Source organism: Danio rerio, chromosome 22 (assembly GCF_052040795.2).
Source record: "Danio rerio strain M-AB ecotype USA chromosome 22, GRCz13ab, whole genome shotgun sequence".
Taxonomy (NCBI): domain Eukaryota; kingdom Metazoa; phylum Chordata; class Actinopteri; order Cypriniformes; family Danionidae; genus Danio; species Danio rerio.
Window position 1 is genome coordinate 5,447,501 of NC_141042.1, and position 15,963 is coordinate 5,463,463.

At 38.0% G+C, this 15,963-nt stretch overlaps 2 protein-coding genes across 6 annotated transcripts in view; both read right to left on the bottom strand.

The window, feature by feature from the left end:
- matk (megakaryocyte-associated tyrosine kinase) overlaps window positions 1–11,108 on the bottom strand; it is a 24,230-nt gene extending 13,122 nt beyond the window's left edge. Inside the window, exons 1-5 of one of the 2 annotated variants that reach the window (XM_087303540.1) lie at window positions 11,004–11,108; window positions 7,210–7,275; window positions 7,017–7,130; window positions 1,816–1,931; window positions 1,488–1,707 (exon numbers count right to left, since the gene is read on the bottom strand). In XM_087303540.1, coding sequence (XP_087159666.1) covers window positions 1,488–1,707; window positions 1,816–1,931; window positions 7,017–7,130; window positions 7,210–7,218 — 459 coding nt within the window. In that variant the 5' untranslated portion in view covers window positions 7,219–7,275; window positions 11,004–11,108. Of the gene's footprint in view, window positions 1–1,487; window positions 1,708–1,815; window positions 1,932–7,016; window positions 7,131–7,209; window positions 7,584–10,668 lie in introns of both variants that reach the window. The other variant, XM_087303541.1, reaches the window with a different exon arrangement.
- Window positions 11,109–11,214: 106 nt separating this feature from the next.
- zfr2 (zinc finger RNA binding protein 2) overlaps window positions 11,215–15,963 on the bottom strand; it is a 46,080-nt gene continuing 41,331 nt past the window's right edge. For all 4 annotated transcript variants that reach the window (XR_015521453.1, XR_015521452.1, XM_087303373.1 and 1 more), the window contains 4 exons: window positions 14,925–15,020; window positions 14,729–14,840; window positions 12,813–12,910; window positions 11,215–12,731 (listed from right to left, as the gene is read on the bottom strand). Coding sequence is in view for 2 of the 4 variants with exons in the window: in XM_087303373.1 (XP_087159499.1) it covers window positions 12,558–12,731; window positions 12,813–12,910; window positions 14,729–14,840; window positions 14,925–15,020 (480 nt within the window). In the remaining 2 variants the exon portion in view is untranslated. The remainder of the gene's footprint in view (window positions 12,732–12,812; window positions 12,911–14,728; window positions 14,841–14,924; window positions 15,021–15,963) is intronic.

Genomic DNA, 15,963 nt, shown 5'->3' on the forward strand with positions numbered 1-15,963 from the left:
TGCAAACCCCAAGCTAGCTTTAGCTTGAGGTCTCTGACAGATGGCGGGACGTTCTACTTGAGATTCATGGCTCCATTTATCACAGCATGTCTTCAGAGTCCTGATGCAGCAAAACAGCTCCAGACCATCACACTAACACCACCACCACATGTTATTGTTGGTTTGATGCTCTTTTACTGAAATGCGGAGTTACTTGTTAGCTACACATAAGACACACACCTTCCAAAAAGTTCAACTTTGGTGTCAGTCCACAGAGTATTTTTCCAAAAGTCTTGGGGATCATCAAGATGCTTTCTGGCAAAACTGAGAGAAGCATTTATGTAATTTTTGCTCATCATTTGGTTTTCATCTTGAACCAGTTTTGCGAGTCTCTGTCTAATGGGGGAGTCATGAACACTCATTTTAACTTATGCAAGCGAGGCTTGCAGTTCTTTGAATGTTGCTGTGGGTCTTTTGTCACCTCCTGGATGAGTTTTAAGGCTTTTTTTTTGGTTGTCCGGCCACTCCTGGGAAGGTTCTCGAATGTTTTAGCCATTTGTAGATAATGGCTCTCACTGTGCAGTCCCAGAGCTTTAGAAAATTCTCAATTATTTTCTTTCTCATGTCTTTTTGAATTTCTTTAAATCTTTGAATCGCATGATGTCCAGCTTTTGAGGATCTTTTGGTCTACTTCACTTTGTCAGGAAAGACCTATTTTAGAGATGTCTTGATTGCAAACTGGTGTGGCAGTAATCAGGAATAGGTTTGGATAGAGAATCTGAATTAAGGTGTGACAAACCAGGGCACTTTCACAAACACAATTTTGGTCAAACTAATTTAAACATTAGTCAAAGATAACAAGCAAACACATCATGAGGGTTGTATTATTAAAGGAAAGCTAAATCCAAAAATGCATAGCTCTGTGTGTGAAAGTGCTTGCCCTGGTTAAATTCCTCTTGCCTCACCCATTCCTGATTACTGCCATCCCAGTTCGCGATCAAGAAATCACGAAAATAAGTCTTGCCTGACAAAGTGAAGTAGACCAAAAGATCCTCAAAAGCTGGACATCATGTCAAGATCCAGAAACAAAAGAGAAAGACAATAATTAAGTTCTGGAAAAGGCTATAAAGCCATTTCTAAAGCTTTGGGAGATTAGCATTTATTTATTTATTTTTTGCTCAATACTTAATTTATTGTTTGCAAAACTTTCTTTTAATTGGAAGTATATATGGCCCTAGATTGCAAAAAAAAAAGGGGGGGGGGGTATTTTAAATGGTTAAAACTATTTCCTAATAATAAAAACCCCACATAAAATGAATATCACCTAAAATAAACTTTCCTCTACAGAGCCCTTGAAAGTCACAAAAACATCCAAGTTCACCACAAGCGCGTGGCCAAGTTGTTATTTCCGCTCGCAAACCACAGGCCTGCAGCACAGCGGATGCCTCTCTGGAAAAAGGCAGATAAAAATAAAAAGCGTGCTAAAAATAGCCGCCCGCGTAACACACCTCAATCATGTCGATGAGGTTGTCGAAGAACTGCATGTTGTCGATGGTCAGTTTATTGTCCTGGTAGATCACGCGATAGTGAAACACTTTCTGACTGAAGCAAACGCACAGCACGAAGTCTCCAGGATGCCGAACCGATTCCCGCACCAAGAAAAGCCCGTCTTCCGTGGGCTTGAGTTTGTCCACGGCTTGCTGTCCGGCTATTTTGCCATGAAACCATCTGTGTGGAGCAGCAGAGAAGGTTGTAAACAGGCTGAAAAACTTACCACATCATTTCCTTGTGAAAACCACGACATTGCTCATTTGTTCTTGAGAATCGCTGACTTACGGCATGAGGCTCAGTTTTGGGTCTATACGCAGCGCTTCTCTTTCTCTGAGATTGGAGCCTGAAACCTGTCCTTCCTCCCCTGTTGTGTTGTGTCTGGCAGTGTATTCTCCTTTTCTCTGGAAAACAGAAGCTACTTTAGTCGAAAATGTCAGTTCACATCAAGAACGACATCAATGTCCACACTATAAAGCGTTTTTTTCAATAATAATACTAGTAATAATAATACTGGAAATAATTTAAAGGATGAATAAATATAAGTTTACACACTTTTACACAAGTAAATAAATAGAATAAATAGACTCAATTATGGGCTGAAAATCTGCAGAAATCTGATTCTGAGTTTTGTGTGGGCCTAATCAAAAGTCATGGAAATTCAGCTTTTTAATCTGGGATTTTGACATTTGGCTAAGAGTGGGATCCCTGGGACAAGGTGATTCCAACATTTGGTCCGCTGTCTCATTATTTACTGAGAATACTTGTATACTTGGAGCAGTTAGCCTAGTAAAACTTTATTAGCTGTCATCGTCTTTTCCACCTCCATTAGTTTTGCTACACATAGCCTTACTTTAAAAGATTAGTTTCAGTTCCTTTTAATGAAAGCTCCTCAGTCCAGAAGTGCAACCCATGATTCAGACAGTAAAGCAATGAGTTTTTTCCCCTTAACATTTTTTGGGGAGGTGGGGGTAACTTCAGGAAAACATGATTTCAGGAACGCTCTCCTAACCTACAGGCAATGTTTTTTTTTTATAATAATGCAGTTTCTGGGCTAACAAATAGAAAATGTTCATTCATTTTCCTTCCGCTTAGTCCCTTCATTTACATTTACATTTAGTCATTTAGCAGACGCTTTTATCCAAAGCGACCCCCTTCAGGGGTCACCACAGTGGAATGAACCACCAACTATTCCAGCATATGTTTTACACAGCGGATGCCCTTCTAGCTGCTACCCAGTACTTGGAAACGTCCATACACACTCACACAAACACTTACACTACAGCCAATTTAGTTTATTCAATTCCCCTATAGCGCATGTGTTTGGACTGTGGGGGAAACCGGAGCACCCGGAGGAAACCCACGCCAACACGGGAAAAAACATGCTTTGAAAACCAAATGTTCGAGAAACCAAAATTTGTAAGCTCAATAGGCACACACATACAAAAAAGTTAAACAAGTGACTAGTTTTGGTAAATAAAAGTGTAAATTTTTGCAATCCTTTTAAAGTCTTTGTGAAATATAAATGTATATTTACTTTACTAGCAACCACGGTTATTCTTCTAATTTTTGTTTAAAGTCTGCGTGAACTGGAAGCTGCTGAGACGTTTATTTCAGTATGCTGATGTGCTTCCAACTGAAGAGCAGTATTGAGTAGGGGGCGGGGCTTACTTTTTGCGCATCATTCACTGGTTGCAAATTAGCTGTAATTATGCAGTTGCTATTGAAGCCCTCAAGTTGACGTCAACAGAAGGACTGCCACTCCAAACACAAAAGCAAATGGTCAAACTTTGATTGAAGATTACCAACCCTGCTGAAAAATCCATGGCTGGGTTTAGCTGGTCAACCAGGCTGGTTTTAGAGGGGTTTTGGCCACTTCCAGGCTGGTTTCCAGCCATTTCCAGCCTGGTCTTAGCTGGGAGATGACCAGCTAAAAACAGCTTGACTAGCCTAGCCAGGCTGGGAGCCCAGCCAAAACCAGCTATATCCAGCTTAAACCAGGCTGGTCAAGCTGGTTTTAGCTGGATTTAGCTGGTCATTTTCCAGCCTGACCAGCTAAGACCAGGCTGGAAATGGCTGGAAACCAGCCTGGAAATGGCCAAAACCCCTCTAAAACCAGCCTGGTCGCCCAGCTAAAACCAGCCAACCAGCCTAGGCTGGTTTAAGCTGGATTTTTTAGCAGGGAAAACAAACTTTTTTTTAAATGGATTAACCTTTGCCGATTTAATCGTTTACTGCAAGTATAACAATGTGAGCTAACAAAATAAAGTTGTCAATTGTGATTTCACACAGACTTTAAAGCAGGGATGTCAAACTCAATTCCTGGAGGGCTGCTGACCTGCACAGGTTAGTTCCAGCCCTGCTTCAACACACTTACCTGTACGTTTCAAACAAGACTAAAGCACTCAATTAGTTTGATCAGGTGTGTTTAATTAGGGCTGGAACTTAACTGTGCAGGGCTGCGGCCCTCCAGGAATTGAGTTTGACATGCCTGCTTTAAAGGTTTAAGACACCATGGAGTACTTTATTGGAGATTTTATCAGATTTGTGTGTGTTTAGCATCAATTAAGACAATGTTAGTAAGGGTTTGCTTTAATTGTGGGGAAAACTAGATAATTTTGTCGGCTTATTTTATCTTTAGGGTTTAAAATCATTTTGGGGGCGGGATCAAAATCAGTGACGTAGCACGAATCTGCTAGTGGAGTGATGATGATCATTATTATTCATAGCAGAGTTTTCTTATGCTATAAGAAGATCCTGCTTTTTAACTATTTATAAGAGCACATGCTTTCCGAAGGCAAGGCAGACCTGCCAAGCTGTGAGACCCAATGACTGGTTGAGACAGTATTTAGTTGTTCATGAAGTGTCGTATGTGGGCGATGCAGTGGCGCAGTAGGTAGTGCTGTCGCCTCACAGCAAGAAGGACGCTGGTTCGAGCCTCGGCTGGGTCAGTTGGCGTTTCTGTGTGGAGTTTGCATGTTCTCCTTGCGTTCGCGTGGGTTTCCTCCGGGTGCTCGGTTTCCCCCACAATGCCAAAGACATGCGGTACAGGTGAATTGGGTAGGCTAAAATTGTCCGTAGTGAGTTTAAATGACTGTGTACGGATGTTTTCCAATGATGGGTTGCAGCTGGAAGGGCATCGTAAAACATATGCTAGATAAGTTGTCGGTTCATTCCGCTGTGGTGACCCCAGATTAATTAAGGGATTAAGCTGAACAGAAAATGAATGAATGAAGTGTTGTATGTGTTTGTTTCCATGATCCACAGGGTTTGTTGCATGTTCTTCCCCACGATGCTGTCAGGGCCTATACAGCAAAGCTGTTGGTTTGCAGCAAACATTTTTGTTAGGAGAGCTGCATGAGAATTAGAGAATGGCGGATTTTGTCTTTTATCAGTTGAGTTCATAACCATTCAGACACATCGCCTATATCCGTGCTGCTGTGTTCGCCTATGTTTAAAATCCTACAGATTACCATCATGGCTAATGGTTGAAATAAACAGGGAAAGAGGCCTGCTGCACTGCTATCCACCGTGTCTGCATTCACACCCGGGGTTTCACCAGGAGAGAAGTCCTCCTCATTTATAGTGTTTATAAAAGCATGGTTATCTTTATAATAATATAACAAATTGTGGTTATGTGCATATGAAATTACGAATAACAAATGTAGTAGGGCATTAAATGAATTACGGTTTAATTTTTTTGCATTTAAACTATAAAATCATGCTGCATCTCAGAGTTTGTGTCTTATTTTGTGAGGCAATCTGCAACAGTTGTTCGCTCCTCTTTTCCCCTGCTCTGCCGGCCATGTCCACTCCTCCCTCTCCTTGCAGAGCCACAGGCCCATCTCTGAGCATTTTTGGAAAACTTCTGATGTACATTTAAACCAAAAGACGAGGGTTTCATAGCCCTTTAAAGTCTACTTCCATTCTAAAAGTACTTCCTATAGTATATGTCAGTTGTGTTCCTATTATGGCGTCAACTTATAGAACAAGACGGTGTCGTAAAAGCGCAATACCTGCTCATTATTTAGGAAAATGAGTCTGATTCCCATCTCTTTTGATTTAGGATTTCATTTATCTGTTCCACCCCCTCTACATGTGTGCTCGACTTCTCCAGTAAAGTACACTTCACTGCTGGAGACAGAATGTTATGAAATGCCTGTTATCAGCTTCTTAAAAGCACGAGGAGCATTCATAAAGGTATATACAGGTTAGTTAATTTCATTCAGCGTGTTTGTGAGATGTTTTCTAAGAGATATTACTATAAAAAGCTCGTTTTTTTGCTGTTGTGATTTGCATTTGTTTACATTGTATGCTCCAGCGTTATCCACACACATGGGCGACAGCAACTGTGACGTAGATTCCCGAGCTCTATATATGATGTCAGAATTCGATGGAATAGTTTGTCTTGGTTGTAAACTGTCAGTGGAGGTGAATAGGCTATATAAACAACTGTACATTCTATTCTACAACATTAACCCAACTCAGAGACATTTTTCGTCACAGCCAGGGGCGGACTGGCCATCTGGCAATTCTGGCAAATGCCAGAAGGGCCGGACCATTTTTTTAAATGTGGGCCGGTCAGCTATTTTATTTATTTATTTTTTCATATGTATTGTTTTTTAAATGTAGGCATCTTATATCTTGTGCGAGATGTGAATATTATGATGATGATGATGGTGATAATAGTAAGAATAATAGTAAATGTTAAGCATTGGCCCAATTGGCAACAACCGGCTGGTTTCGAGATGGGCCGACCCAATCTGAGGCTACTCAGATGTAATCAAAATCTGGCAAGAATGTCAAACAAACAGTAAGTGCAAAAAAAAAGGGAAAGGCAGTCAAGTCAGACATTGCCAAATACATAAACTTTACTGAACTAGTCTCGAAAGGGGTCAGTGTGATGGCGCAGTAGGTAGTGCTGTCGCCTCAGAGCAAGAAAGTCGCTGGTTTGAGCCTCATCTGGGTCAGTTGGTGTTTCTGTGTGGAGTTTGCATGTTCGCGTGGATTTCCTTCACAAGTCCAAACACATGCTATAGGTGAAATGGGTAGGCCAATTGTGAATTGGGTAACCCAGTATAATGGGTTGCACCTTTAAGGGCATCCGCTGTGTAAAACATATGCTGGATAAGCTGACGGTTCCCAGATTAATAAAGGGACTAAGCCGAAAAGAAAATGAATGACATGATTGAATATATAAATTGCTTTTTGTATATATATATACATATATAGGTTGCTTTTGTTCCAGTCACATACATTAAATGTTTAAATGTCTCTTAAATAAGGTACTGCTTATAATTTTACCATCTGTACACCAATAAAAGTAGTGAATGTGCGTGTCCTTGGGTGGGGCTGTGTCTGTGTGGTAATGTGGGCTGGTGTGGCTACAGTGCCAGGGCTGATTTTTAGTTCAGTCCGCCCCTGGTCACAACCCCTGGTTTAGTGACTTTAAACAGGAGAACAGCTTTTAAAAAAAGTGCTTCATTTACCATTCCAGGCCCCACGAGAGTCAAGATGTCGCCTTTGTGATACGATATTTCACCATCTTTGGGTTTGCAGTGGTCCTTTTTAGCGACGCACTGCGTTCCTGCCGTCCAGTTTTTCTAGAGTAACAAGTGACAGCCGTGAATTGTGGGGACATTTGGAAGTGATTGGCGAACATTTAGCTGGAGTCTCACTTACCATGGCCATGTGTGTTTTCAGTCAGAGCAGTGAACATCAGCAGCACCTACAACCTGTTTCAGAAGACTGAGGTACAAATTGAGCAGCGTTATTTGAGCGCGATGACGAGATTTAAAGGGATAGTTCACTCATAAATCAAAATCGTGTCCTTTACTCAGCCTTTGTTTCAAAACTTTAAAAAAAAAAAAAATTCTTATTGTAGGCATAAAATGTAATGTTTTGATGTCAAACCTGTAAACATTGACTCTCCTAGTATTTGTTTTTTCTTACTATGGAAGTCAAGGGTTACAGGTTTCTAAAAAAATTATCTTCTTTTGTGTTCAGCCAGGGCAAAGAGCTTAGAATGCGACACTCTAGTGTAAAGAGGCGACACTCTAGGAAACAGCCACTAGAGGGCGTGGCGGCCATTTTGGAATGAAAACTCCATTAGAACAACAACATATTATAACTCTGTAAAATAAACTATTAAAAGTGCTGATGATTGTGATAGTAAGCGCTGTATTGTCGTCTTTCAGGTTGTATCTCAGCTTTAATGCACTTTTTAAATAAATAAATAAAAAACAAAGCAGCTGCTTGCCATTGCGACAGTAATGAGATCCAATGAACGGACGATCACTTTCACTCCAAAATGGCGGAATCCAGGGCTGTTGCTGGGCGCTGCTGTTGCAATGGAACTTTCTATTTAGTGTCGCCTCTTGGTCATTCTAAGCTCTTTGGCCAGGGTGCGAATGGGCTTTATGCACAGACTTTTGTCAGCTACGAAGCCCAAAGGCTTTCCGGTGAACTTTTCCATTACAAAAGTTTCATGTTTAGCATCTGATTTCTTTAAAAAAAAAAAAATCAGCAATCTTAACTGCCTGTTAGATATACGATATGAAGTGGGTTTCAGATCAGATAAGCACTGGATTAAATTCTATTTCCACCTGCCATGTCTTTAAAATATGAGTTCATTGTACCCCAGTATTTTCAATGGAACTTCTGCGCTAGCCTACTGACGCCGCTAGTGGTTACAATGGTCTTTCATCTAATTTTAGGCTTAAACAACTAAATGAACGCTTAAGTCTATTTATCTGAATGTACTGTAATTACATTACAACATCAATGCTGTAAAAACAACCTTGTGAAATTGAAAATAGTCACATTAAGCTGTCACCGGAAGTTTATCGTTGGCTTTAAAACTCAAGCTGTGCATAGAGCCCAATACAGGTGGATTTGGGGTGGATTGAGGCTTGATCCCCCTTTGAATCTGAGAAAGTTCACTCTGATCTGTATTTTAAATAGTAAAGTTAATAATTAAAATAATAGTTAATTATTTGACCACCTATATAATGGTTCATACCATGAATGCATAATCTCACAAATCAGTCTATGCCAAAAAAAAGTCACTCAACAGTGTAAAACCAGCAGATTTAGAGCACCGTAAGAGATCACAAGACTGATTTCTCAAAAAATGCTACGTCTCCACATAGAGCCTACAAGTAAAGTCAAATTACATGCATAGTTAAATAGTCTGACCTAAAGTAAGCCGAAAATCGCTAATCAGGTCAGAATACTCTATATCTCACAAAATAATACATACACTTGATTAACTGAAGCATGTATTACACAAACTAACATTACTGAAAACGATGATCCCCCCTGATCATCAATGTATAATTTCCACACTGTATTCAATGGAAGAAACTCCTAAAGTAACCAACTTGAGGGTTGGTAAATAGTGAGTAAACTTTCACTTTTTGGGTTAACTATTCATTTAGGTGAAGTATAACTTCATAGAGCATTGGTTTCAGATTTTCCCCCTATTTAGATTAACTAAGATTGAGTTTATGTTTCATTGGCCAATCGGCTTTGAGGTGAATCAAATTACATTTCGATTTTTCAACCAAAAAGCATGTGGAAATAAGATAAAACAATCAAGATACCCAACAGCTTAAATGATAGAAAAACAACAAGCCCATGAAGCATTGTGAATGACACACATTAAAAACAACACGAAATGAATCATTTTTATCCAAAGAAACTGATGTTTCATCTTCCAAAATATGTAAAAAATAAAAAGCAGTGGGCGGAGTTAAGCCGAGGTCACACTGCACTATTCGCCCCATAGACTTCAATTCATACGCATCCAAATGTGACAGGCCGGAAGCGCAAGCTCATGCGACAAGTTTTGCAGTTCGCTGCGTAGCAAAGTTCAATCTTGGTGACCTGCGAAATCGTATCACATGACTGCATGAGACCAATCGAAGATCAGAACATGACCTCTCTGGACAGATATGTAAAATATGAACCAATCGCTCAGCTTTTTAAGTGTCTAATTATCTTGTATAATAACAGCAATTCCTTACATTTATATAGCGCTTTTCTGGACACTCAACGCGCTTTACACATTGGGCAAATCTCCTCATTCACCACCAGTGTGCAGCATCCACTTGGATAATGCGATGGCAGCCATATTGCGTCAGACTGCACACCAGCTGATTGGTGGAGAGGAGACAGAGTGATGAAGCCAATTATCATATGGTTAGGGTTAGGAGGTCATGATGGACAGAGGCCAGTAGACAAATTTGGCCAGCATGCCAGGGTTAAACCCCTACTATTTTTCGAAGGACATCCAGGGATTTTTAACGACCACAGAGAGTCATGACTTTGGTTTAACATCTCATCTGAAAGATATGTTTAATCCCGCTCCTTTTCCCAGCGCTGTACGACAGAATTTTGCATGCTCAAACTGTTATAGACCATTTCACTTTGGTCATGTCATTGGTCCATAACCATTTCCTGCTTAGCAAACTATTTCATAACTTTAACAAGAGGCAATTCAATCATAACTTGATGTTAAAACAGCTTTCATAACATTATCAATATGTGGCTCTTTTCGCATTCTGGGAAGCATTAGGAACTTAAAAAGTAAAACAATAGATCCGTTGGGACTATTGTTTTTGTTTACATCCCTCAAAATGGTCTATACACATTCCTCACTGATTCTGAATGGTGAACATTTCTGTGAAGCATCATGGTTAATGTAGTTTTTACTACAAATTCTCCTGTTGAATACGTTTAAAAGTACATTTGAACAAAATGAGTTCAACAAAAGCATATATAATCAATTAACATCCTCAGAGCCCAAAACAGGCCTGTTTTCAAAGGTTTTAGCAGTCCGCTGTCAGTTTATCAGGTTTCAAAATGTATGAATAACTTTTAAAAACACTTGAGGTATGGTCTAAAAACCTTGCAGTGCACGCCTTTAAAAAAAGTTATTAAAAATAAGGAAACACAGTGATCAAATATTCATCTAAAAATGCATTAAAACCCTCAATGCACACGTCCAAAATAAAAAAGACTAAAGGTAATCAAAGAGGCCCAAAAATGATGTAAAAAAAGCTTTAAAATGTGCATGACACCTTGATTGTGAATAGCTAAAGCGATTAAAACACTAACAAAAATTCAGTATGAAAGGGCTTCAAGTTAGAAAACAAAAAATGCATTACATTTATTACATTTTTAATCAAACTTAAAGACTACGTGACTTTAAAAAAGCTAAATAAATAAATATTATAAATACTCCTGAAGAAACAAAATGCTGAATTTCTTTACAATAAACAATTAAATTCTGAGAAAGACTTCATGCGCATGTATAGATTTTAGCATAGCTTAAATTAGACATCCTTAAACGCGACATTACCCATGTTAAACAATAATAAACCCCCAGCTTAACAATATAACATGTATAAAATTGAACATTAAGTAGCTCAATCAAACTTAAAAATGAAACATTTAACTGTCATTTGACTTACCAGCGGGACTCAAGTGTGACTGTCAGATGAATATGTTTCTGCTGTCACTCCATGTGAGAGATTACACACTGATCAGAGGTTTATTACACACACAGACACACTCACTTCCTCCTGATAGTCAAGCAGCGGCTCTGACGTCTTTTTCCACCCCATTTATGACCATACGTGATGGTAAAAATACACTTGATGCAACAAAAAAGAAACAGCGAGCCCGTGTTTCTCTGTTTATTTCGTTATGCAGCACTACACAGATATTCCAAATGAAGGATCACGCTAGAATTATTCACAGTCCTACAAAAAAAAAAGTCAACAAACACTCAGCAGGAACATCTAAAAATGGCGGGAAACCGTCGCATTGTACGTAAAAACGGGTGTGCGGAAACGCAAATCCAAGCGATATGAAGAATCAACATACTAACAGCAAACTTTCTGCGCATCTCACATCAAGATTTATATAAAAATGTAAGAATAGAGAGAGGTATTACATTATATTATATTGCAATATGAAGAACCGCACTTCTTCGCCTCATCGTTCACATTTCAAGTACTTTAAATCTTTACCGCAGGCACGTGTGAAGAACCACAGACTTATTTTTTTATATATATATTTTTTAACGTTGTCGTCGTTCGCCGAAGAACGACTTCTCGATACCCTGTCGAAACGCCAGCTTCTTGCCGTGAAATGATCGATTATTCAGTATGCAATTCAAAATAATGATAGCGGAGATGTCTGTGTTTTGCGCTAAACGTGTAGAAATCCAGTGTCGGGGGTTAATAGACGACCACACAAAGCTGAATCGTGACTTTTAACAGCTTATTATTAGTGAATACTAGGAACTACGCATTTTTAAAACCATTTTAAGATACACAGTATAGAGAGAAACTAATTTATTTGCATGAAATCACCATAATATTATTATAGAACTCGTTATAATAATATTATCACATAAAACCGATTTGTACGGGATTCAAGAGTCTGAGACGTTGACTTTTATTCGGATGTGTTTTTAAGTCTGTTTTACATATTTAACATCACCTTCACTTTGTTTTAAATGTGCAGAATCTGAAATATAATTCTATAATATGAATTTCACATTAATTTAAATCATAAAACGTACGTTTTTAACTAAAAAAATAATCTCTGCTCTCAGACTTTTGGGCCCCACCTCATATATATATATAATTTGAAATGAAATGCTTATGTAAACATAAGAGACTGGCCTGTGTCAGGATGATTAAAGCTTTTAATTAAGTGCCTTTATTACGTAAAAGTGCCTAATAGAACTAATGTGACTTTCAATAACGGTTTATATTAAAGTAGCGTGACGTTCAATCGTCATCACCTGATTCGCTGAAAACTAAATCCAATTTCGGGAGCGTATTTTCATCTCAGATGTAATAAAAAGGTATTACATCATAAAAGGGGAACGAATACAAGTTATTTCCGTCACTTGTCATTTTCAAAAAACAGAACCATTGGGTGTTGCTTTTTTTCTTTCCTCTTTTGAGGGATATTTATACATTTTGAAAGGTTGCTGAGATTACGCAGACGTCTCAGGGGTCGTTGGAATCATCTTTTTTGTCCTTTTTTCCGTCTGCTTCTCCTTCACCGACGTCGCTGCCGTCACGTCGTCTTTTGCGGTTTCTAGCGGCAGCTTTGGACACCGGCAATGAGCCCATGCCGAGGACTTTATGGATCTGACGGAAAGCCAGCAGACGTAGTGCATGCTGGGAAACGAAGATACGTCCCTTACAGAACAGCTCATATAAAATAGTTGAAAAACTTGACTAGTCACATTAGTTTAGTACCTGTGCGTTAGCGGTTACGTCTTCACGAGCCTGTTTCGACATGGTTCCCAAAGCATCTGTCTGACCTTTCTCACATGGGTCGAGAAGACCAGGACCATCTGAGGGACAGACCCAAAAATAGTCAATATATTGAGAGATATATTATTTTAATGCACAATATATTAGTGGAAATATTGATTTGACATGATAACACATAAAAAGCGTAACATTTATTAGTCTATTTTAATAAATAAAGCCAATAAATACTGCTTGCGATATCGGTTTCAGTACCGATAACATTTATATTAGCATGTATTGGCCAATACTAAAAAACATGGCCATTAAATTCTACAATATAAAGAGTGGCTATATCGGTTTCAATACTGATGACATTGAAATTAGCAGGTATCGGTTAATGCAAAAAATTTGGCCATTAAATGCTAACAATATATTGGTGGCTATATCAGCTTTAATACCGATAACATTGAAAATAGCATGTATCAGCCAATACTAAAAAACATGGCCATTAAATTCTAATATACTCAGTGGCCATATCGGTTTGAATACAGATGACATTGAAATTAGCATGTATAGGCCAATATTAATAAATATGGGCATTAAATGCTACAATATTTTTGTGGCCATATCGGTTTCAATACTCATAACATTGAAATCAGCATGTATCTGCCAATCCAAAAACATATGGCCATTTAATGTTACGAATAAATTGGTGGCCATATTGATTTCAATACTGATAACATTGAAATTAGCATGTATCGGCCAATCTAAAAACACATGGCCATTAAATGTTAAGAATTAAATTGGTTGCCATATAGGTTTCGATACCAATACCATTGAAATTAGCATGTATCAGCCAATCCAAAAACATACAGCCATTAAATGTTAAGAATAAATTGGGGGCCATATCGGTTTCAACACCGATAATTAAAATTAGCATGTATCAGCCAATACTAATAAATATGGGCAATAAATGCTACAATATATTGGTGGCTATAACGATATCAATACCGATAACATTGAAATTAGCATGTATCAGCCAATCAAAAAACATACAGCCATAAATGTTAAGAATAAATTAGGGGCCATATCGGTTTCAATACCGATAATATTAAAATTAGCATGTATCAGCCAATACTAAAAAATATTGGCAATAGATGCTACAATATATTGGTGGCTATACACATATCAATAACGATAACACTGAAATTATCATGTATTGGCCAATCCAAAAACATACGGCCATTAAATGTTAACAATATATTGGTGGCCATATCGGTTTCGATATCAATAACACAAAAAATAAGCATTAATTGGACAATACTAATGAATACTGCCAATAAATGCTAACAAAATTTTGGTGGTCATATTGGTTTCAACATCAATAACAGAAACATTTTTTTCAATGATTAGCCAATGTTTATAAATATGCCTGATAAATGCTGACAATATATTGGTGGCCATTTTGGTTTTGATACGATACCATTTAAACAAGAGCATTTATCTGTCAATACTAATAAATGTGGCTATAAATGCTAACAAAATACTGGTGGTCTCAGCAGTTTAAATAAAGGAAACATTTTAAATGAGCATTTATCAGTCAATACTATATCCCATAATACTATAATCCTATATATAAAATTGGCGTTGAAATTTTTTTTCGGTTATCTGTAATGGCAAAAATTTGCATTACTATAAACATTTGTCCCCAAAAAAACGCATTTGTAAGTTTTATTATTAACCGAAAGTGTTAAAGAGTAAAAGATAGATCATGAAATTTAACTTTGATTGTTGAAAATAAAACCACAAAACAACAACAATTGTATTTGTTCGGTAAACACGTAAACAAATCGAATTACACCAGTGTTACATTCATAATATTAAAATGATCTTGGTCATAATTTCAAAATAATCTTTACCTGGCAGGAGAATGCCAGTGGCGATGCATTCAAGGACCCTCCGCAAAGCTTCTCCAGGACTGAGCGGTCCAGACGCACTGCTAATGGCCTTCTCCACAATCAGCTCCATGGCCTTTATAAAGGAAAACGCAACTTGTTAGTTATGACCATAACTAACTTAAGCTAAGTTCATTGTTAGCATGCACAGCTAACTGACCCAGTTTGGCATCTTTCCCCATGTTGGTATGCGCTGGCAGAGATCCCGCAGAACCCGAATAATGATGACGCAAGACTGAAGTCCATTGGCCCGAGCCTGTGGATGAAACACGCATCATAAACACGGCTAACAATGTACACGCTAACTAAAAATTGCTAATTCTAAATTAAGCAAAGGCCTAAAGCATACTTTATGCAAGTATGTAAACACTCAGCCACTGTATTGGAAGTAGCCGCTAAATTACAACTTATTGAATAGTTAGCTAGCTTCTATGCTAGTTTCTTGCCAGCTACTAAGAAAACTAGCCACAGAAGCAGAAAGTTCACTTTAACATCCAGTATAAAACCCCTTATTGGGAATAATTAAATTAAAGCACACTAGTAATATGTTAGTAATTACATTCTGCCATTTATAATACGAATAAATTAGTACTGTGTGGACAGTAGTGGCTACAGTATGTTGCAAGTCTAAAACAAAATTCAGCAAGCCGTGACCCATGTGTAGCTTTGACAATAGCTAATTTGTAAGCTAAAAACTTAGTTAATCATCTTAAAATGCTTTAAAAAATGTGTAGAATGTTATAGTTTATGTATTTTACATTTCATTAATGCACAACAATAATGGCTAAAATAGCACTTTAGCGAATACAAATGTAAATTGTAATTTAAAAATGCTAAATTACACAGCGGTTTAAACCGAAAACATATTGTACATGCGTACCTCAAAACTCTACAGTTTTGCGGAACATGTTTATCAACAACAAATGAATCAGTTAGTCAGCTAGCTAACATGCTAGCTAGCTGACAACCAATTTAACTTGATTCTAAATAAACTGTAGAAGAACTAGATTCTTAAAGTTTGAGAACAAACTTTGAGGCTGGCTTGTGAAAGCCTGATGATGGATGGATGGATGGATGGATGGATGGATGGATGGATGGATGGATGGATGGATAGATAGATAGATAGAGTTATGAGCTCACAAAGTTTGACCCAATTTAAAGTCAATGAGAGTCTTTTGCAGTGGAAGTCTATGGGACAG